General features: G+C 38.8%; 1 protein-coding gene across 1 annotated transcript in view; it reads left to right on the top strand.

The window, feature by feature from the left end:
• TENM1 (teneurin transmembrane protein 1) overlaps positions 1–25,125 on the top strand; it is a 642,971-nt gene that overhangs the window by 537,122 nt on the left and 80,724 nt on the right. The window contains exons 22-24 of the mRNA XM_063432113.1: positions 8,868–9,117; positions 14,510–14,530; positions 23,954–24,186. Of these exons, the coding sequence (XP_063288183.1) occupies positions 8,868–9,117; positions 14,510–14,530; positions 23,954–24,186 (504 nt within the window). The remainder of the gene's footprint in view (positions 1–8,867; positions 9,118–14,509; positions 14,531–23,953; positions 24,187–25,125) is intronic.

The raw sequence follows: 25,125 nt of genomic DNA, 5'->3' as shown, positions 1-25,125 counted from the left end.
AAAACAGCCTTCATTCCTTTCCCCTTTTTTATGCCAGCAATTGCACTGAACTGAACATGTTTGAGCTCAGGCAGGTCAGTTCCCCCATGATTCAAGAATGTGGTGGCTTGGAAATTGGAAATTCAGCCAATTACCTACTTAACTCAAATTCAGCAGAATTACAGTTTGTTCCAAAGCAAAGTGTACTTACTAAGAAAATTATACATTACCAGAATCCCTGCCATCATTGTAAGTAAAATATTAAATGCAATATTTTGTGGATATGTTAAACAACCCAGCCTGTACACCGGACTGCTTATTTGCAAGTCTAATATAAACGTCCATCTATAGTTTTTTTACTTATGATCGGAGGATTGATTTAAGTAATGTATGCAGTATTCTCAGTCACATTTAAATCTTTTTGAAAAACACATTGGAGTTATTAAATAACCTGGGGATTGATGAGAATGCAATGTCTTAAAGAGCCAAGCTAGAAATATACAGATATATGTTAGAATCTTTCCAAATATTACAGCCTAAAATGTGTAAACCCTTTTGCCATTACTCTACAACTAGCCTCTAGCTAGAAATCACGCTAAAGAAAGACATAAATCACCCTAAAGAAAGACATATACTTTGCTATCACTTAATGTTTTGTTTAGGTATAAAGGCATGTGAAAATACAAATTTCTCAGACCGAATAAATATGGGAACAAGTGCACCATTTCCTTTAAAACCGAAGTCTATTTACTTGCATTGCAATTTGTTGTGCACCGCTAAACATTTTCTGTTCATATACTTTTTTTACTTTATATTTCCTGTGTTGATATTTCCTTTGTAGATATTTAAAGATTAATTTACAACTATCTGCGCTGCTCCTTAACAATTTTATTACAATATATTGTATTCACAAAAAGGAGGAAAAGAAAATGACCTTCAACATTCTACCCCATAGTACCATCTATACACCAGAGTGCAACAATTTTAAAGATTTAGACATACTCCGTATAGTGATGAAATACAAGTTGTCTGTTGTTTCATTTTCTAAGAATGCTTTATGCTGCTTGTGATCATATAAATTAATATGGTAGTTGTAGGTCTTCCACATGGGGTTTCATCATAATTTACTATTAGTTATGTGCCAGTTAATTGACACTTAAAGTGTTACTGCAATTTACGCTATGAGCTCATTGATACATCAGCCATTTCATTCATTCACTTCATGTGCCCGGTTTCAGATTTTATATTTGCAGTGCAGATAATTTCTCAAACTCGTTTATGAAAAGATAATAAATGAAGATACTTGGGTTATATGCCCTTCTATGTATTCTTTTCATGGTCACAATTCCAAAGGACAGGAAGCGTATATATTCTGTTCTTGTACTGCGCCATTAAAACAAAAGAGAACTATCTATACGACAAATTAGATATTAGGATATATGTATCACAAAGAAACAAGTATTTTTATATTATTTTATAATCTATCATAAATGTATTCACTCAACTGTCACCTACTGTGTGCAAAACCCTGGTTGGGAGATTAGTTCCTGAAATAATGATTTCTGTTTTATCCTTTATCATTCACCAAATGAGTTAAATAAAAAAGGAAAAAGCACATACCAGGTTAACAGGCAGCATAACGTGTAGAAGTCTTTTCATGCCAACTATGCAGAATATCCAGGACAAACGTAAGAGTTTCCAATTATAAAGTTTCTTTGCTGATTTCCTGCATCAGATGCTGATAATTAACCTTCAAAATCTGTATGGAGTAAATCTTAAAGCAATTCTTTACATCTAACTATTGAAATATTTATTTTGATACTAAGCAGTAGTTGACACCCTTGTGCATGTAAAAGTTAATAGTTGCACAGGTGTTTAGTAGTTCTTGGTACATTGTAGTTATCATACATTGGCCACTTAATGCAGATAATACATAATGGTGGTCAAAAAATATACCAACAACAATAAAACAATGGGGGGTGGTATTATCTAATGAAATATAAATATACATCTCTCACGTAGTATTAAACACTGTAGAACGTGCAAAAATAAACTTGTATATAATTAAATAATCTTAAATTCTTTAAAGCTTAAAAAATAGAAATAAACTTGTATGGTTTTTTAAAGGTCTGTAGTTACTGGTATCTTTATACTAATAAAGTTTTCCCTGAGGAAGTCTAGCAGATGAAATTAATAGGAGGCAATTTGGGAAATAGTCAGCTATTTGGTGGCTAACTAAGGTGTTTAATCCCTGGGAATCACACAGGATGATCCATACGGCAAACACAGTAGTGTCTAGACCTACAGGAGCCGTTCAAAATTTTCAGCTTTATTAGTCCATTGCCTGGGAGCCAGAAGAGGCCATCAAGCCCTTATAGCGCTATCTTTTATTACATAGCGTCTTTTTTTGTTTCTAAGTGTGTTATTTGGATTCATGGATTTGTGGTTTTAATATACTACAAAATGAACATGTATATCTCTTTTTTTAAGCTATTAAAGAATCAAATATTATATTATTATATATGTATATATAAGTCTACGCTGGTATGTTCTCTACACAGGAAGGTCCCCCAAGCCCCTCTTCCCCTACCTTAAGATGAGCCGCCCATCTTCCAGTTCCAGCCCTGCTCTTCTCTGCTCAAGCAGGCCAGACACTCCTTTGGCACTGCGAGCAGAAGTGAAGGTTAGTGGCTGGCCACAACACAAAGTGGCCCCAGGGCATGTGGGCTGCAAATATATCCATTGTGGGCCGCAAGTTTGACATGTTGGTTCTACAGCATTTCACACTTAAGTGATACTAAGTTACGAGAGACATATATTTTATTTCATTAGATAATACCACCCCCATTGTTTTTTTATTTTTTATAGGTTTTATTTTTATTTTTTGGAGTTATACCCTAGGTGTTTGTGATAGTTTGAATATAAAAAGACCAAACCATTTTACATTTCTTTATGTGCTTCTAAATATACCAGCAATGCAGACTCTTAGAGGTAATTGTATATGCAGGATGTGACCAGTGTCTAGATCACAAAACAAAATCCTCTTGGTCAATGAGATTGTGTCTTAGTTCATATAATTAAATATTAAAAACCATCATAACTAAAGATACTTAAGGACCAGTGTCTAAGTTTGGCCTAAAGTAGGACCTCTATGATATGCTATTTATTAAACTCGAAATAATATAGTAAGAAAATAGAAATCACTTAAAGAGACACACTAGACACTGTAAATAGTTCATCTCACTGAAACAATTATAGAATCTAGGGTCTCCTTGCAACATCCCTCCATTCAGTGTTAAACCATTTTTGAATGCTTTAACACTAAAACAGAGACCACAGCAGCTCTGTCACTCTGTGCTACTTTGCCTAATAAGAAAGCTTTAGTCTGAGTACCAATAGGTGGTGATAACGGGCTTAAAGTGTCAGCTGAACACTCTCAGCCTATCACAGCCAACCATTGCTGGCATGAATTGATATGGACAAGGAAGAATGTAATCTTTGCCTTAGCCAAACCTCTAGTGGATGCTGGGCTGTAAAGAGCCATACACCCTCGGTTTTGTTTTAAAACATTTTAAAACAGTTTAGCACTTAATGTAGAAACACCTCTAGGGGTCTCAAGGCACTATAATCACTTCAGTAGGATTAAATGATTATAGCACCTACAGTGTCCCTTTAAATTATTCAAGAAGGAGAACAACATTATTTTCGTGTTTTATCACCACAAAGTGGTCTATGATATCGCTTTAAAAGCTATTTTCTAGATGGGTGACTGTACTAAAAACTGAAATATTAAAAAGTGAAAATCCAAATGTTATTTGATAGAGGTAGACTTCAAATCATAACGTTAGACATCACCTGTTAGTAGCTCTACAACCAAAGGAACTTTAAAACAGGAAGATTCATGTTTCAGCTAGAATAATTATGTTATTTTAAGCCAAACAACCACAGGATAAAGTCACCTGCAGTGACAGTGTGGTAATCTGATTTTATGTAGGTCATCCTAGTGCTAATAGTAAGAAGCGTAGTTTAAAAATAATTTGTTTTGCTCTGTAAAATGTGGTCAAATGATTATGACTTTGTATTTATCTATTGCTAGCTAACAGGTGCATTAACACTCTATAGGTCATATAATAATAGTGAGGAAGTACAGTAAGAGCAGAAGTTCTTTATAAATTATAATATATTCTATAATGCAGATCGATAGGAGGCCTCTTCCATGTGGATCTTACAATGTATTCATACAATGAGGATAAGGGAACATTTAGCAGTTGCTTATGAATAAGAAATTAATATCTTGGTGAAAGGGGTTTTGTAGAAGTAAACATGTATTTTATTTTATAAAGCATGTATGAAAGCAATCTGAATCAGTAGGACTCTTGTAGGCTATTTGATTACATTTGAAATCGCTCAGAAATGCTGAAGTCAAAAATGTGTATTTGACCTATTTTTTTAAAAAAAGCATAAACATTCCATTACTGTAACTATTGTGGTTTCTTCAAAACTCTACTAAATGTATGTTAATATGTGTAGTGTTTGCAAAGTGTGACATGCAACAATATGTTCTAATTTCCTTTGAAAGCTAGAGAGAGGTTTTTTTTTCCAGTCACTATCACAGTGTCTATCACTATGTCCCTTAAATGAACAATCCGAGCACCCTAAAGCACAATGTAGTGGTTATAGTGCCAGGAGTGACTTGGTTCCCCCATTGTACGTTGTCAAACCTTTTCTAATGGTTTGACTTCTTTCTTGGCATCCTGTGGGAATTTAAGAGTGCAAGAAGACTGTGCCTCTGTTAAGCCCAGCGATACAGAGCTTAGATCATTGGTGGTTCTGGACTTGAGGGATTAGCAGACAATAACGAACAGAAGCTTCTAGCAGGTTCTTCTGGCTATCAGATTGGAAGGGAATAAGGAGCAGAGCTTAACAGACACCAAGTTAAAATGTCTAACTATTCTAAAATTGTTTGACTACTTACAGTAGAAGGTGGCACCTGAACATTCCTGGACTTATTTTTGTGCAATAACTATAAAGATTTGAATATGCAAAAAATACAGAATATTAAAGAGGTCAAACCATATAAAATGCATTAAAGTTGTATAGGTGATCGTAGTGTTCCTTTAAAGGGACACTATAGGCACCCAGACCACTTCATCTCATTTAAGTGGTCTTGGTGCAGTGCCCCTGTCCCACTTAGTGCTGCAAAGTAAATCATTGCAGTTTTTGAGAAACTGCATTAATTACATTGCTGGACTAATACTGCCTCTATGGCTGTCAGTCAGACAGCCACTAGAGGCACTTCCTGGTTGCTAGCAGACTTTTTTTTTCCTAACTGATGCTGGACTTACTCACAGTCTGAATGAGGACATCCAGCGTTAGTTAAATCCCCATAGGAAAGCATGAAAGCAGTGCTTTCGTTGAGGAGGGCAAAATGCACTCACAATACTTGCAGCACATGAGCATTAGCACCCCTGTCGGATGACGTTAGAGGAGGCGGAAGCGTCAATCCAGCGCAGAGGGATATCAGCACTGGAATCGGGTAGATGACTAAAAGTTTTTTTAAATCCTTTATCTGCCGGGGGCGCAAGGGAGGGGGACCAAAGTGCTCTGCAGTGTTAGGAATACAGATTTGTATTCCTAACACTATAAAACTCATTTAAGTCCTTGGTCATATATTGGTCATATAGGTTTTGACTTCATTAATACGTATTTGTCTGCATGCTTAAATCTTTTTAGTATTTGCACACAAAAAAATTCTAAATCTAAATTTTGTAGAATTCGGTGACATAAACCTTCATCCAGAAAAATACCTCCTTTTCAGATATATGTATACACTGACAGCACTAACAGCAATGAGTGATCTGACCTACTAAGCAGCCAGCATTAGAAGGACAGGACACCCAGGAAGACACATAGTAAGGGTATCACTATCTGTTTGTCTGTAGTTTACCTGACAGTCTACAGCAGGGTTGTGAAGTAAAAGCAGCTAACTCGCTGCTGTTAGGGACTGAGCTTTGTGTATCCACTGATAAGGAAGTCTTGCCTGCTGACCAACCTGACCCCCATTTTTAGCTTAACTTTATTCATCTTTAACCTGCTGTCCCATAGCATGGTTAACAAAGGGCTTATTGTGCAGTTAATTTTATTTGTGTGTGTGTGTGATAACTAAAGATTTAAATCTGCAAAAATACAGAATATTAATGAGGTCAAATCCTATAAAATGCATTAAAAATCGTATTGGTGACTGGAGTGCTATTTTAAGTCCTTGGCCATATCTGTCTGGTTGGTTAAGTTGCCCCAACACTTACTATTTGTTAGACCAGCAAAGGAATTATCAGCCCAGCCATTAATGTTCACAAACAATATGTGAATATTGCCATTTCAATAATCAGTCCAAGTGTTTGTCACATGTGCACCCCTGTACAGTAAGATATATACATATATATATATATATATATATATATATATATATATATCAATAATATACATGCATACCTATAATAGAGAAGAGGTCCAGCCAATCCAATAGCTTCAGGCACATTTATTAGAACAAAAGGAAGATTGCAACGTTTCGACCCAATATTGGGTCTTTATCAAAATGTTGCAGTGTTCCTTTTGTTCAAATAGTGGCCTGAAGCAATTTGAGTGCCTAAATCTAATTTCTATGCCGGTATTTGCGTTTGTTGGGATTGTGCTGGACCATGGTCCAGTTTAGCAACCTTGGCTAATGTGGATTGAGTTTGGTTCCTATTGGTATTTTGTAATATACCTGCATAGCAGGAAAAGACTTAAGTTATTTTATTCCCCTAGTTTTAAACAAGTCTACCAGGCCCTTTATGCAAACTTTGTCAAACACATGTCCCATGTCCCTTATAATGATAACTTTAATAGAATGATTAGTGTATATGTGTGTAAATGTTAATACATGGCATAATACATAATCAAGTATTTGACTGATGATGTGTAAAACTGCAAATGTTTTTGTGGTTGTAGTGGATGTATGATGGGTTTATGCATGCATCTTGTGTGTGGCTGATAAGTGTATGTATCTATGTAATGATTATGTGTTGTATATAGAGATGATTGATGGGATAATTGATAATTAATGATTAGGGGACAGCCACTAAATGTTGATATTATTACGCATAGTGTCCAAAAGAGGGAAAGCAAGGAGAAGCAGTAAAAAAAATAAAATCTATATTTATATAACATATATTTAATAAATATACAATATATAAATATCGATTTATTTATTTTTCTGCTGCTGCTCCTCCTTTTTTCCCCTATATTGGTAAAAATGCAACTATTGGTGTACTGGAAAATAATACATCATAATATTTATGTTTTGGGCCAATTTTATGCCTTTTTGGCACAGACAATTAATTTTCCTGAATATTGCATGGACAATATTTGGTCATCCCGAACCGCCACATGAACGACTATCAGATTACCTGAACTTTTCTTTTTTTTAGACAAAGTGGATTCATCTGAATTGAATTTTTCTACCATGCGCATGTCTAATAATACATTATCTGCATTTCTGTTAATAGCTAAACATGTCACATGTTTTATCTCTATGAGTATTTTATTGTTAGGATAACTGCTGATAAATAGCTCAGAAAAGCTTCCTGAATTATTTTATTAATTTCTGTGTGGCTGACACCAAAAAAAAAAAAATATATATATATAATTTTTCAACTTCCATTTCTATGTGGCTGGCATAAAAAAAAAAATACTTTTCCAACCTTCTGTGTGGGAAGAACAGTGCCCTATCAGTTTCTCCCAACTGTGGAAGCAACAGGCGTTGTCACACCTCAAGATTCAGCCAGGCAGGCATCATAAAACCACTACAATGACAGGGATTTGAAACATTGCAAAAAAAATTCTTCAAAGAATTAAAAAAAACAAAAACGCCTCCATTGAATGAGCTGTTGAACATTTTCTTCTCCTGGTGTAGAAATTGAATTACCAATTGCCAATTAGCAATTTGAAAATCACTTTTTTTTCCTTGAATTTTCATTTTGGTGAATAAATCTGTTTGTTTCTTTTAGCTGTAAACAGTGACAGTGTAAGTAGTAGTCAGGTTTGATTAGTACCATTCTTTTGTTTTGCTATTTATCAGATGAAGATATTTGTTATTCACCTGCATTTGTTTCTTAAGATTGATCAAGAAAATCATTTTGATCTTTTGATTTTGTCTCTTCTGTAGAGTATTTCTTGCTTACCTGTATATAAAATAAATAACCCCATATTTTCTCTAAATCTAATTTGTTAGTTGAATATTTGTAAAGTCTGTTGTTTACCTATATTGCTTAATGCCTGTGCTCACGTATGTGCATGTCCAACTGCACTGATGAGTGTCTAGTTGATTAACGCACTAGCTGTTGGACTTGCTCAATCTTTAAGTTTGAAGGTTCTGTTCCCAAGAGGGTCAACTCTGAGTTTCATCATTCATATTGAGATGGACAATAGTGACATCTCTTTATTAGCTGCCCATTCAGTTACAATCTAGAGAATGTGCTTACCTCTTTGAATACATTTTGACGGTAAAAATGCTGTGTAAGTAGTTAATTAAAATTACCCTGCAATACTGTAGTGACAGAGAGCACAGATTTGTGCTTAGAGAATAATTGTTAGCTTAGAGTAAATTTAGGAATGAAACTTGAGGCATGTGTCACATTCAATATATACAATTTAAGTATTTTCACTTGTATGATGCAAAGGTTAAATTTGAGCAGTTGACAGGAATGGAAGTTATCATTTACACATTTTTTTTGAATGGCAGATACCATGAAATATTCATCAACAATAAAGCAAATTAAGATATAATGAAATTATTTTTTTATTGTTAAAAAATTTTTTTCTATAATATTTTTTTTTTTTCTTGACAGGAATATTGCATAAAGGAGATGGAGAAAATATATTCATATCTCAGCAGCCTCCTGTGATCTCCACTCTGATGGGAAACGGTCAACAGAGAAGCCTTTCCTGTTCCAGTTGCAATGGACCAATATATAACAACAAACTATTTGCTCCAGTTGCTATGGCAACTGGGCCGGACGGTAGCATATATATTGGGGATTTTAACTTCATAAGACGGATACAGCCATCCGGAAATGTCATCAGTATTTTAGAGCTTAGGTAAGATACATTCTCTCTCAGGCATTTTTAAAGTCATGCCAGATCATTTTGGATAGAATATTACTTTAATGCAATTTTTTGCACATACTATATCATTAAATCTTGGGTTTACAATTTTTATATTTTGTTTAGAAATGCAAGTAATACTATGGTTATACTGTAATTCAATTTATTTTGTGTTAGTATTCTTAATTTTTATAAAAAAGAAACATGACTTTATCCTACTTTTTTACATGTATGTATATATGTATGTGTGCAGTGTATATCTGTGTGTCTGCATGCATGTAAGTAAGCAGTAACTGTTTTAGTTTAATAAGGAATATGCTGACTTTTCTTGGTTGAAAATATTCCAATAACAGCCAAGGAAGGGCTAAGAGATTGTATTCTTTATTACATGCAGTAAGAAGGAAATCCTGTAATTATTTAAAACGCCTACACCTTGTTAAATCCTTGGGTTTTCCATTCTCTAAATTGAAAATACACCTCCACTTAATCGCTTCACAAACATTATTTATTTATGTAAATATCTAAATAAGGAAGTCTGTTTAAAGCTGAAGGGCATAAATAGAAAAATTAGTTTTTAAATGCGTTTTAAAGTCCCGTTTCCAACATATTTTATAATGAAAGGCTGAGTTTTATGTGTAATTTAGACATGTCACATGTTTAATTAGGCTGATTTACTTGTACAGTAGCCGATGAAAATGTTGGGGTCTAACTGTGGAATCATATATATAAGAAACACTAAAACAGTGATCCCTCCCTAGTGTTTTTAATTATTTGAACTAATTACATTTTGGACCAATGCCCTGCCAACCTGGGTTATTTTTACAATATACTGATTTTCAGGTACACCGGTGAAAATCACTTTTGTCCTTCAGGAATCAGTGTATAAGGTGGGGGATAGGTAGGGTATTTTTATTGGGGGGTGGAGTGACTCGGAACTTGGGGACCTGTCATGGGTGGGGACCTGGGGGGACTTAAGGTCCCCCCCATTATTTAACTTTTTAAGGTCCCCACCCACCGGTCATGAGTGGGGACCTGGGGGGGGTCATTAGGTCCCCCCCATTATTTAATTATTTAGGATCTACACCTGCCTCTCATGGGTGGGGACCTGGGGAGGATACTAGGTCCCCCATTATTTATTTTAGGATGCCCACCCACCGCTCATGGGTGGGGACCTGGGGGGACATTAGGTCCCCTCATTATTTATTTCATTAGGGTCATAGGTGGGGACCAGGGGGGACATTAGTTTCCCCCTTTAATTTATTAGGGTCCCCACCTGCAGCTCATGGGTGGGACATCAGGTCCCCCTTTAGTTTATTAGGGTCCCCACCCACCACTCATGGGTGGGGACTAGGGGGGACATTAGGTCCCTCGTTTATATTAATAGCCCCCACCCGTGACCCGCACTATGTCCCCCCCCGTTTGAGTTATGTGTGTTCCCTACCATGGGGGAATGGGGACCTGTTTCAGGTCCCCCTTATTTTACTAGCAACTGGGCAGCAATAGCTGTCCAGTCACTAGTAGGTTTAAATGACAGCGGGCAGCCAATGCTCACTGTTTAGATGGCATGCCCCTACTGATGGCATACCGTGAGTAGGTGCATGCAGGAGGATTTAACCTCCCTTCCAGCAATATGGGGGTCATAGTGACCCCCATAGGTTTTAATGCAGGGATGGGGGTTATTTATTACATGGAGGGAACTGGTAATGCTCCCGGCTCACTCATTTATTTTTTTCGCACATATGCACTGTTATTTCTCCGTGCTGTGGGGGTCAATTCCCCTGCAGCACGGAGTCTATTAAATGAACGAAATGAAAAGGTAATGCATTCGGCATTTCCCCTTTCGTTTTGTTTATATTTCGTTTGTAGGGTTTTTGTTTACGTTTTAGTAAACGAATACGAAAAGAAAACGGATGTTCAGACAAAATCGTATTCGTACAAAAACAAACACACATGTCTAATTCTTACCATCCTTGGCTACTCTCCTCATTTTTTACTTTTTTTTATTCATCCTTTCTGTTCATTTGTTTATGATTTTCTGTAATTAACAAAATATTCTATTAATCAAAACAAATACCTTTTCAGAGCAGGAGGGACACTTAAGAGCTTCATATTTTAAGCATACACATACATCACATACATCTTTATTATTATTATTATTTTATTTATATAGTGTCATCAGATTCCGTAGCGCTGTACAAAGGGTGGACTAACAGACATTTCACTGTAACCAGACAACTTGACATACAGGAATAGAGAGGTGGAGGGCCCTGCTCAATGAGCTTACATTCTTGTACAAATGTTAAGTCTCTTGCATCTCTCCTTACAAGCCACATAGCTATCATCCCTCTTTCTTAGTAATCACAAAATCTGAAATCCTTTTTCCTCAGGACTGGTTTGTCTAGTCCTCTCCTTCAATTCTTACTAACAGGCATAAGCTAGCATATGAAATGTGACATAGGACAGAGAGAGGAAAATGTGACAGAGGAAGAGGACATGCCACATTACCACACACTCTCAATAGAAGCTGGGCTATTAAAAAAAAAAAGAGACAAGGAGCAGCACTTGCACAGTGCACAAAGGCAACTTTAAGTTAACTATTTTGTTGTCAGGCAGCCCACAATATGGCTTCATGATCATATATGTAGGATTACAGTTTCAGAATAAGGATGATTCATGATTCTGTGGGTACAGTTAAACATGATTGAGCTTATGTCCATTGCTGCAGGTTTATGTAGGCAACAGAACATGCATAATGGAAAATACTAAACAAGTTTTACAAGTGAGGAAAAGAAGAATGAGTATTAAATTTAAATGAGTGTATGAATGATCTGCACAAAATAAATAAATTTATAATGTAGGCTCCTTTCTGATGTTTTTCAATATAGATCTAAATGTCATGATTAAGTTCCAACAACATGATTGTGAGCAAAACCACTCGCTATAATTGAAATGACATTGATAGTCAAAATTAATCTATGTTTACATGTTCTTGACATGATATTATGTAGAAATTAATTGTAAATGATCATTTAATTATAATTGATCATATATGGTGATATGTTATATAGTATTTATATGCACTCCATGCAGTGACTAGATTATACCATGTCTTAAACATTAAATAGCAGGATAAACTTCATGTAATCTGTCTAGGAAGAGGATCGCCATCTAGAATGTGGAAATGAATTCAGTTTGAGGATACAATTTTACTCATTTTTGTTGTCACTCTACTCACAGTAAAAATACTGTTATACCGATGGCAACACACGATTTAAAAAGTGGATAGACACTGTCCTTGAGTATTATAGGTATGGTCGGATTATTTTGCCTATTCCAACCAAATAGACAGTATCTGCAGCAAGAATATTCAAAATATCCAAGTCAATTGATAATTTACAACATTCAGAAAACTTGAATCTGAATAATATTAATAATAAATCTAAATACCGATTGTGTGCCTGGCATTCAGCATATATGCATTATTCATATTTCAGAAGGAGTAGTTCAAAAATCTCATTGTGCAAGTTAATATTTCGTATTTATCTGTTAATGCACGAGTGGTTTGTTTAGGGCATTAGCATTTTACAGTACCTAATTCTACGTGTGTATTGTTTATCCAGCTCAATCAAATTTACAATACCTTTGGTGATATAGAACTTTAATAAACATTTGTGTGAATGCACGGCACTTTTCAACCAGAACAAATAGCAACATGAGATTAAATTTCATGCAGCCTTGAGACTTGGAATTGTTTCTGTATAAATAAGTAAATGAATATGATCTTGTACTAAGCAATACAATTATTGTTAATGATGAGACACAGTTAAGGTTGCTGTAACACTAATTTCAAATGATCCACTGTGCACCTTTCGAAACAAGATGTTAAAGTCTGAAAAGTATATCCTGAGGCTAAGTGTCAAAATAAGTAACATTAGCATTTATAACAGTGTACATAACAGAATGAATAGTAATCAGCCTATTGTCAAATGATTTTCTACGTATTGGTAATGTTAATGAAACACCAGTTTCAACAGGAAAGTGAATCCTGCATTACCTGTTTAAATTAAAGTTAATACTACATTTATTTGTATTCACTGTTCGCTCTCAATGCAAAATGCTCATTCATTTGTAATATATGGTACTGACAATGCATATATTTTACTTAAATATTACCATACAGTGGGCATTAAATGTGATTCTATCTCATTCAATTCTAAGTGATTTTATGTTTAATAATAATTCACATATATCAAGATATTTATATCAAGATTTTTCATATTGATTATATGTATTTGTTATTATAAAAGTGAGCTATCACCCAAAATAGCACCGATAATTTTTTTTATACAGCAATAATTCTATAGATTGCATTAGTAAAAAAAATAATTCATATTTAGAAATTCATATAGGTGAAGTCCACCCTAGGTGCCCAGATATTTCTAAATTACTTTTTAGAAAACACACATTTAAGACACCACGATGAGCCCCCATTGTTCTAGATCAAGAGTAAAAATAGGTTTAATAAATATAGGGTTCTTATTAAACAAGGAATGATAGGGAATTAACAAGGCACCTAATATCTGAGCTGGAAAAATATAATATGAGGATTATTACAATATGGTTATACTTGTCTATAATTTAGTTTTATTCCCCAGGCCTACTAATTTCTGGGTTAAGTGTGTCCACCCTGGTAGTTTGTCCAAAATACGCCTCTGTGTAAGTTAAGAAAGGTATTTGCCTAAGTTCTAAATGCTCTTTTATCCTTGCATCAGATATATGCTTTTTTTTTCAAATTTCCTTGTGAAGTTAATGCTCAAAAAGATTTAATTAAGTAATACTGTAATGCAAAATGATGAGCAGAGGTCAGTAAATGTGTCTTAGATGTGTATATACAGTACCTGTAATACTTTGACATTTAAAAGCAGAGTAATTAAAAAAGACTAATAACAATTTGTTTTTGAGGAATGCTAATCAGAGTTTTAGGTAAACATGTGGCTAACATATTCTGTGAACTAGACTTCAGACTATCTCAATTGACAAAAAGGGTTACCTCTATTTCTCAATGTACATATATGGACACTGTTAGAACATTCAAGCACTGTCTCACATTTGAGACCTGGTGGTAATAGAACAGAAATATGTCAGCACGTCAATTCTATTTTCGTGACTTTTTCGATACATATCAAAAAATTTAAGTCACGAACTGCAAAATAAATAACAGTAGACTACATTTTTTTTAAAGTAATCGATGATAACTTGCTAGGTTATATTGCTTCCTTTTAAGAGAACTTTATTTAAAGCTTTTATCATGAGTTGTAAAGTTCCATTGATTGATGTTTGTCTTCTGTTTTCCTTCTGCTGCACCAAACCTGATTTATTATATCAGAAACAGGGATACAAGGCACAGGTAAGCAGATCACTGTCACATTTATTTACAGCGTTATTGATTTTGTGTAGCCATATAACAGAAGAAAATATTTTACACATCTGAACAATTTAAGAAAAGCTTAAATAAACAGCATGCTATACTCAAGTGGGTGCTCATCTAATTCATTTTATTGCTTTGCTCTAAATAGGATATTAAATGGCTAAAAAAAAATCCATTAATCAATCACTTAAATTTATAATGGATCTGTATTGCAGGAATCTTGTTACTGAAGTTTTAATATACAGTACATGAGGATCAGATAGCATGATAGGCTAGCTTGACCTATTTGGATAGGAAGCATATTGAAGAAAGAATCGGAATCATGCTTAGAACATAATATCCATTGTTATCTTCCTACTATGGCTTCTTCAGTGAGCAGGCATCTAACTCTCTAGTACAGGGGTAGTACAGGGGTAGGCTAGTACAGGGTAGTACAGGGTAGGCATTTCCCTGGACCAGCCCTGACAGTAGGAGCATTATGGGATATGTAGTCCACAACACCTGGACCAGCATTATGGCAGTAAGAGCATTATGGGAGATGTAGTCCACAACATCTGGGGTGCTGAATGTTGCCTTAACATATCGTAGTGTCCTAGCAATAACTACACCTGCACTGGTTAACCAGATGTTTTGTAAAATCCTTGACAGCTATGCAATGTGACATGCAACTGCTTAATATTCACTTTAGTTCTCCGTCTCTTATAACACTTCCTAAAAGTGAGAATGCATTTTTATTGTATTAAATGTGTGCTTGTGCTTAATGTCATTACTAAATCAAATAGTAGTAGAGAAATTATAGGTGGAGCAGTTAAGTATCTGCCATCTCACTTTTATCACGCACAGTTAATTTAATAAAATAAAATCTTAAATTTTTTTAACATTAAGAAAAATCTTTTTTACCAGTCATACATAAATTATGCATGTTTTTCACCAACACGTGCAAAGAGCTGTACACAGAAGTCACAAAATCGTAAATCATACTAAAGACTTAGTGGTAATGAAACAGAAAATAAATGTCTGCTCATCAATTCTATTTTTTTTTTTTTTTACTTTTTTTGATACATATCACAACATTTAAGAACTGCAAACTAAATAACAGTAGACCACATTTCTGTAGGTAACTGCTGATAACTTGCTAGGTTATATTGCTGTCTATATTTGGAACGCACATTGCGTTCCACTTCACAGATATCTGATGCTTTGTGCGTTCCATTTCATAGAAAGTCCTTTCTCATTATCCATGTTAATATTACACATTACACATACAATTATACATCCATATTATTTTTTAAGGAAAATAATATGGAGATATAATTTTATGTGACTATAATATTAACAAAAATATGGGCTCATTCATGCAGTTACATATCACCAATTAGAAGAGAAATAAGGATTTTACAAAATGATCCTACTGTGCTGATCCACTAGAGCCAGGTGTACAAAGTGGCTCAAAGTTTGTAAGTGTCCCTAATATAGACAGACATATTTGCACTTTGCATTTTGTCTCTTTTCCTTTGTTCCTATTTTTAGGATTTAATTTATCTACACCAAAGAGGTATAGGCTCACAAAGTGGTCCACCTACTGTATATATTTGATTTGTTCATTTGATTTACTTGACTTTTATTCTGCCATGTTTCAAATTTAAAGGCTAGAAAAAAAAGCTTTAAACCAATTTCCTTTTTTTTTTTTTATGTATTTAGAAATTCATACTCAGGGAATGTACAAATGCCAATCAGCTAATAACCCCCAGTGCTTTAATATTAAGCACCAGTACCGTAGTTCAGAAAGATTAAAATGGCTGTTGGCAACTGAGTAAAATGAATAATTACTGGCAAGAAATATTACTGGCAATGTCAATCAGCGTTCTTCAACAAAAAATCCAAGCAACAGTATTTTCCTAATAAACATAATACACATGATGGATCAATATTACTCTAGAACAGAAATGGAATTATTATAATTATTGTCATGTCTATGAACTATTAAAAATGTCAGAAAGATCACAATCCCACCATTCCATACTTTTGATACCACTTTTATCCTTTTCACATCAGTAAAAACGGCTGCATACCTTACATTACACATGTAAAGAAGCATTCCTGATAGTTAATGGAACTATCAGACACTTGGTGAATTCAACACTTAAAAAAAGTCACTGAAAACACTTTGCTAACAATTAACAAATTCACTGAAATATATAAAGTGTTTTTGCATGAGTAAAATTAATTCCACAAACAGCCTCCTACGTTGATGATGTGTGCAACTTTCACAGAAACCAGGGACCCTAATTCAAATAACCAATTGAGAGTTAGTGTCAGCTCGACTTTTGCATGGTGGGAAAATATGGTTCTGCTGAATCCACGTAGCCACAAAAATTGAATGATCATATTTCATTGATACAGCATTTTATCTTGTCCAAATTTTGGCCATGCAAGCCAATCAGGGAAAACAAGTCAGACAAATTAGATGAAGGGAGTGAAAATGAGCCCTGTATATGTATTTTTCAGTACAGTGATAGTCTAATGTTTGCAACCTTTTACTGAAGCTAATTCAACTCAGAATTAGGTATTTCTTAATCATCTTTTTTATGGTGGTGTGGTGAATCATGAAACAAGTGAACCAGCTCACCCTATTGTCTATTTTGGTTGCTTCATGATTCAGTTCTATGGACACCTTAGCTTTACAGTGAAGGGCTGTGGTAGAGTAGGGCGGGGTAGGCAATGACAACAAAATAGTGGGAGGGCCCTGGTAGGCAACAAACAGAATAATAAAATACACAAGCCATGTCAAGGAGAAGTATAAACAATAAACAATAAAACTAGCCAAGACCAAAGAATGGAGAAATCATAGGAATAAATTAAACACTCTTTAGTAAAAAAAGACCAGCAGTAAAATGTTGCACACTAGTAACACCAGAGCTCTGTGGTAGAGGTGCACTAACCTCCAAAATACATAAAAAAGTAAAGAGCCATAGGCTGCACAGTGCATGGTGCATACTCAGATAGGTTTATTGTGGATTCAAGTACAAAACAGAAATGCAACTGTTTTGTCCATGGTTCCACAATAAACCTATCTCAGTATTCACCCTGAGCTCTTCCCTTTTGGACACGTAAGTAAATATTTTTGAATGAGTGCAATGTGCAGCATCAAAAATATGACAGAATGATGCATGACAAGACCATGCATGGAAGACACAGAGGCGGTCCCTGTCTGCATAACAACGAGTAACTTTAACAAATGATTCATTCTGTGCATAATACATGTAGTATATATATATATTTTCAGCTTCATAGTAGCACATCCACTGCAATGTTCGTATGAAACATAATGGGCTAGTTACACATGTAATGTAATATTTTAGCATCATTATAACACTTGGTTGTTTTCAACTTTTAATCTGTGATGTAATCAAAGAGCCCTCAAAAGTGACAGTTCTCTATCATTAAATGTGCAATATCAACCTATCAAGTTCCCCATCATGAGATACAGTAAATGACTAAATCACGAGTAAGGCCTGGTTTTAGGTTGATAATTTCTGACTTCAGCAGTGTTACCTGCAGTAATATATCAATGAATGTAAACATTTATTTTGGACTGTGCATTGGTTACAAATGTTCAATTACATTTTGGTAATTTACCCTCATGTTGCATGTACATTTGGTGTTGAAAATCTTTACTAAAACCATATGTTGGTATGCTAACTGGTGAATTTTAAAGTTGAAAATCTTAGCAGAAGAATATGAGAGGGAATATATAAATAGTACAAGTGCAACACAATAGTGACCGTGGTGCAGTCATTGCCACTAAAAGCAAGAAACAGAAAGGTACAAAGTGTCTAGTTAAAGGGACTCTATAGTCACCATATAAAAGCAAGAAAGACAGGTCCCCCAGCCTTCCTTCTTGCTTTTATATGAACTTTCATTCATTAAAAAAAAAAAATCGGTGTTTTTATATTAAAAACTTACCTCCGTTCCAGCGCCGAGCTCCCCGCTAGGCCGCGCCCCCTTTTTCGTCAAAATGACGAAATCGCGGGGCCCAATGGGACGGCTTTGTGCTGGACCAATCGCGTTCTTCATAGAGCGGCATTGAATGCCGCCCTATGAAGAACCTGAGCGCTTTACCGCGCATGTGCGCGGAATGCGCGTTCGCGAGCTGAGCTGTCTGACTGACAGCTCAGCTCGCTTTCTAAAGTTATCAATAATAATTTAGGGCCCCCACCCGCCCTGTGCGGCGGGTGGGGGCCCTAAAATTATCAATGAGGGGGGGACCTACTGTCCCCCCCCGGCCCCCACCCCTGTGCGGCGGGTGGGGGCCCTAAAATTATTAATGAGGGGGGGGGACCTACTGTCCCCCCCCCGGCCCCCACCCCTGTGCGGCGGGTGGGGGCCCTAAAATTATCAATGAGGGGGGGACCTACTGTCCCCCCCACGGCCCCCACCCCTGAGCGGCGGGTGGGGGCCCTACAATTATCAATGAGGGGGGGGACCTACTGCCCCCCCCCGGCCCCCACCCCTGAGCGGCGGGTGGGGGCCCTAAAATGATCAGTAAGGGGGGGGGACCTACTGTCCCCCCCCCGGCCCCCACCCCTGTGCGGCGGGTGGGGGCCCTAAAATGATCAATAAGGGGGGGGACCTACTGTCCCCCCCCCCGGCCCCCACCCCTGAGCGGCGGGTGGGGGCCCTAAAATGATCAATAAGGGGGGGGACCTACTGTCCCCCCCCCGGCCCCCACCCCTGTGCGGCGGGTGGGGGCCCTAAAATTATCAATAAGGGGGGGGACCTACTGTCCCCCCCCCCCGGCACCCTCCCCTGAGCGGCGGGTGGGGGCCCTAAAATTATCAATAAGGGGGGGGACCTACTGTCCCCCCCCCGGCCCCCACCCCTGAGCGGCGGGTGGGGGCCCTAAAATTATCAATAAGGGGGGGGGACCTATTGTCCCCCCCCGGCCCCCACCCCTGAGCGGTGGGTGGGGGCCCTAAATACAAAGGGGGGGGGGGACCCTAGTTAACCCTCCCCCCCCCAAAAAAAAATATCTCCCTACCTACCCCCCTCACCCTAAAAATAATGAGGGGGGACCATTAACTAAAAACCTGTAAAAAAATGAGATAAAATCAACTTACCATTCGATGTTTTCTTTCTTCTAAAATCTTCTTTCTTCAGCCCCAAAAAAGGCCAAATAAAAATCCATAATAACCGACGCAATTAAGAAAAAAAAAAAAAAAAACGAGCGCAAAAAAAAATAATCCATCTTCACCCATGGAGGGCTCCGCGCAGACTGAGCTCCGCAGGGCGGGGGAAGGCTTATAAAGCCTTGCCCCGCCCTGCAATTAGGCTAAGAACACTCTGATTGGTGGGTTTAAGCCAATCAGAGTGCTCTTTGTCATTTTACAAGCGTGGGAAAGTTCTTTGGAATTTTCCCACGCTTGTAAAATGACACAGAGCACTGTGATTGGATGGATTTCAAGCCATCCAATCACAGTGCTCTGTGTCATTTTACAAGCGTGGGAAAGTTCTTTGGAATTTTCCCACGCTTGTAAAATGACAAAGAGCACTGTGATTGGATGGATTTCAAGCCATTTTACAAGTTTTTATATTAAAAACTTACCTCCGTTCCAGCGCCGAGCTCCCCGCTAGGCCGCGCCCCCTTTTTCGTCAAAATGACGAAATCGCGGGGCCCAATGGGACGGCTTCGCGCTGGACCAATCGCGTTCTTCATAGAGCGGCATTGAATGCCGCCCTATGAAGAACCTGAGCGCTTTACCGCGCATGTGCGCGGAATGCGCGTTCGCGAGCTGAGCTGTCTGTTTGACAGCTCAGCTCGCTTTCTAAAATTATCAATAATAATTTAGGGCCCCCACCCGCCCTGTGCGGCGGGTGGGGGCCCTAAAATTATCAATGAGGGGGGGGACCTACTGTCCCCCCCCCGGCCCCCACCCCTGTGCGGCGGGTGGGGGCCCTAAAATTATCAATGAGGGGGGGACCTACTGCCCCCCCCCCGGCCCCCACCCCTGTGCGGCGGGTGGGGGCCCTAAAATTATCAATGAGGGGGGGACCTACTGTCCCCCCCCGGCCCCCACCCCTGAGCGGCGGGTGGGGGCCCTACAATTATCAATGAGGGGGGGGACCTACTGCCCCCCCCCCGGCCCCCACCCCTGAGCGGCGGGTGGGGGCCCTAAAATGATCAGTAAGGGGGGGGGACCTACTGTCCCCCCCCCGGCCCCCACCCCTGTGCGGCGGGTGGGGGCCCTAAAATGATCAATAAGGGGGGGGACCTACTGTCCCCCCCCCCGGCCCCCACCCCTGAGCGGGGGGTGGGGGCCCTAAAATGATCAATAAGGGGGGGGACCTACTGTCCCCCCCCCGGCCCCCACCCCTGTGCGGCGGGTGGGGGCCCTAAAATTATCAATAAGGGGGGGGGACCTACTGTCCCCCCCCCCGGCCCCCACCCCTGAGCGGCGGGTGGGGGCCCTAAAATTATCAATAAGGGGGGGGACCTACTGTCCCCCCCCCGGCCCCCACCCCTGAGCGGCGGGTGGGGGCCCTAAAATTATCAATAAGGGGGGGGACCTATTGTCCCCCCCCGGCCCCCACCCCTGAGCGGTGGGTGGGGGCCCTAAATACAAAGGGGGGGGGGCCCTAGTTAACCCTCCCCCCCCCAAAAAAAAATATCTCCCTACCTACCCCCCTCACCCTAAAAATAATGAGGGGGGACCATTAACTAAAAACCTGTAAAAAAATGAGATAAAATCAACTTACCATTCGATGTTTTCTTTCTTCTAAAATCTTCTTTCTTCAGCCCCAAAAAAGGCCAAATAAAAATCCATAATAACCGACGCAATTAAAAAAAAAAAAAAAAAAAACGAGCGCAAAAAAAAATAATCCATCTTCACCCATGGAGGGCTCCGCGCAGACTGAGCTCCGCAGGGCGGGGGAAGGCTTATAAAGCCTTGCCCCGCCCTGCAATTAGGCTAAGAACACTCTGATTGGTGGGTTTAAGCCAATCAGAGTGCTCTTTGTCATTTTACAAGCGTGGGAAAGTTCTTTGGAATTTTCCCACGCTTGTAAAATGACACAGAGCACTGTGATTGGATGGATTTCAAGCCATCCAATCACAGTGCTCTGTGTCATTTTACAAGCGTGGGAAAGTTCTTTGGAATTTTCCCACGCTTGTAAAATGACAAAGAGCACTGTGATTGGATGGATTTCAAGCCATCCAATCACCGTGCTCTGTGTCATTTTACAAGCGTGGGAAAGTTCTTTGGAATTTTCCCACGCTTGTAAAATGACAAAGAGCACTGTGATTGGATGGATTTCAAGCCATCCAATCACAGTGCTCTTTGTCATTTTACAAGCGTGGGAAAGTTCTTTGGAATTTTCCCACGCTTGTAAAATGACACAGAGCAATGTGATTGGATGGCTTGAAATCCATCCAATCACAGTGCTCTGTGTCATTTTACAAGCGTGGGAAAATTCCAAAGAACTTTCCCACGCTTGTAAAATGACAAAGAGCACTGTGATTGGATGGATTTCAAGCCATCCAATCACATTGCTCTGTGTCATTTTACAAGCGTGGGAAAATTCCAAAGAACTTTCCCACGCTTGTAAAATGACAAAGAGCACTCTGATTGGCTTAAACCCACCAATCAGAGTGTTCTTAGCCTAATTGCAGGGCGGGGCAAGGCTTTATAAGCCTTCCCCCGCCCTGCGGAGCTCAGTCTGCGCGGAGCCCTCCATGGGTGAAGATGGATTATTTTTTTTGCGCTCGGGTTTTTTTTTTTTTTTTTTTATTGCGTCGGTTATTATGGATTTTTATTTGGCCTTTTTTGGGGCTGAAGAAAGAAGATTTTAGAAGAAAGAAAACATCGAATGGTAAGTTGTTTTTATCTTATTTTTTTTTTCTTTACAGGTTTTTAGTTAAAGGGTCCCCCCTCATTATTTTTAGGGTGAGGGGGTAGGTAGGGAGATAAGTTTTTTTTTTTTGGGGGGGGGGGGAGAGGGTTAACTAGGGTCCCCACCCCCTTTGTATTTAGGGCCCCCACCCACCGCTCAGGGGTGGGGGCCGGGTGGGGACAATAGGTCCCCCCCTATTGATAATTTTAGGGCCCCCACCCACCGCTCAGGGGTGGGGGCCGGGGGGGGGCAGTAGGTCCCCCCCCTTATTGTGAATTTTAGGGCCCCCACCCGCCGCACAGGGGTGGGGGCCGGGGGGGGACAGTAGGTCCCCCCCCTATTGTGAATTTTAGGGCCCCCACCCACCGCTCAGGGGTGGGGGCTGGGGGGGGGCAGTAGGTCCCCCCCCTTATTGTGAATTTTAGGGCCCCCACCCACCGCTCAGGGGTGGGGGCCGGGGGGGGGGCAGTAGGCCCCCCCCCTTATTGTGAATTTTAGGGCCCCCACCCGCCGCACAGGGGTGGGGGCCGGGGGGGGGCAGTATGTCCCCCCCTTATTTTTTATTTTAAGGCCCCCACCCACCGCACAGGGGTGGGGGCCGGGGGGGGACAATAGGTCCCCCCTTATTGATAATTTTAGTGCCCCCACCCGCCGCACAGGGGTGGGGGCCGGGGGGGCAGTATGTGCCACCCTTATTTTTAGGGCCCCCACTCACCGCTCAGGGGTGGGGGCCGGGGGGGGGGAGGAGAGTAGGTCCGTCCCCCCCCTCCCTTCAACCACTATTGTGGCCAGACAGCATCCCTGTGGGTTCGGGCTTCAGCTGTCAGCTGAAGCCACGCCCACAGCAGTGCTGACAGGCTGTCAGCACACAAAGCGCGTTCACAGTGCTTTGTGTGCTGATAGCCCGTCTGATGCATTCACCCAGAATGCATCGGACGAGAGGCCTTTTTAGGGCCTCTGAACTCGGAAGTCCCTCTGGTGGCCGTCTGATTGACTGCAACAAGAGGTGTTCCAAGCTTCCAATGTAAACACTGCATTTTCTCAGAAAATACAGTGCTTACAAGAAAAAGGCTCCGGGTAGCTGTAGCACTCACCTAAACAACCTCATTAAGCTGAAGTTGTTCAGGTGACTATAGTGTCCCTTTAAGAGTGATCATCCAACAAAATAAGAAAAATACTAAAAAATTATTCTATGAGCCAAAGTTTAGCCCTCGGGAACTACACTGTTGATTTTAACACAGTAAACACGCAATACAACAAAATAACATATAAATGTTAAAACTGCACGCAAATGCAATATGCATACAAAAAGTTTTATGTATATTATTAAAATGCATTTGTTATTTAATTCACTTGAGACATCATATTATACAAATGCTAGAATGTATTTTGCCCTTTGCAATATGTCCTTTGACAAAGTGTCCTTTGTTTGTATACACAAACTAATAAATATACATAGAGGGAATCTCCTATAGTTAACTTCATTCGTTGTTTTGCTTTTTTTGTTTTTAGTACTAGTCCAGCTCACAAGTATTATTTGGCTGTCGACCCAGCCTCCGAAGCTCTTTACCTGTCAGACACTAATTCCAGAAAGGTCTACAGAGTGAAATCTATTAATGACGTGAAGGAATTGACAAAGAACTTTGAAGTCGTGGCAGGAACCGGAGATCAATGCCTTCCATTTGATCAGAGTCATTGTGGCGATGGTGGAAGAGCAAATGAAGCTAGTCTCAACAGCCCAAGAGGTAAAGAATAATTAAATGGATATATTATTAGTACATTATGATACATTAGGAAAATTGTTCAACAATGCATATTAATTGAATAAGCAGTGCACTGGCCTTTAATTAACGTAGATTTTGATAAAGAAATATAGACAGATAGACAGACTCGCACCATAGTTCTATATAGAATATTATTAGACAATTTAAAAATTGTTAAGGGCTTCATTCTGTTAGATCTGTGTGTGGTATTTTTTTTTCATAGAATTGAATAAGAAGACTGTTATTTAATTACTAGAGTTAACATTTTCCTATGTAATAAACTCTAACCCTAGATACGTGAACTGAAATAGATACATAATCACAGCGCTAGACTATTTTCTAAATTATAAACTTAACTCTGGCATCTGAATTGCAGTTATCTTACTGCAACTAGACTTGGGCATTTGGTTTCAAATGAACTGCAATTTATCAGAAGTTTGGGAAATCTGCAATTCATCTATAATTTTAACTACAAAACTTTATATAGACAAATAATGGCAAATGCACAAAACAGTTTTTTTTATTCATGATTTGGAATTTCATACATGGCACCAGAAAAAAAAAGAAAAAAGATGATTGACAGGATAAAAGATGACTGGTGATTAAGGGACAGCCACTAAATGTTAATTGTAACCACAGATCAAGTAATAGAGAAGAAAAAAAGGATAGAGTAGTAAAAGTATATATATATGTTTTACTTTTTTTTTCTTTTTTCACCTCTATTGTTTACTTCTTCTTCTGGGATCTGTGAACTGTATGGAGCACAAATGAGTGTACATAGCGACATTCTGCACATACAGACTCCAGGCACTGTGATCACTTTTATTGGTGTAAAAATCTAAAAGTGCTAGTTTACTGTGTATTGCCACATCTATCACCAATGCAGTCTTGAGTTCCTTGTCTACCACCCTAATGTTGTGT

The sequence above is a fragment of the Pelobates fuscus genome, chromosome 9 (assembly GCF_036172605.1).
Source record: "Pelobates fuscus isolate aPelFus1 chromosome 9, aPelFus1.pri, whole genome shotgun sequence".
Classification (NCBI taxonomy): domain Eukaryota; kingdom Metazoa; phylum Chordata; class Amphibia; order Anura; family Pelobatidae; genus Pelobates; species Pelobates fuscus.
Note: the sequence above shows the minus strand (reverse complement) of the source record. Positions and strands in the feature narration are given on the sequence as shown.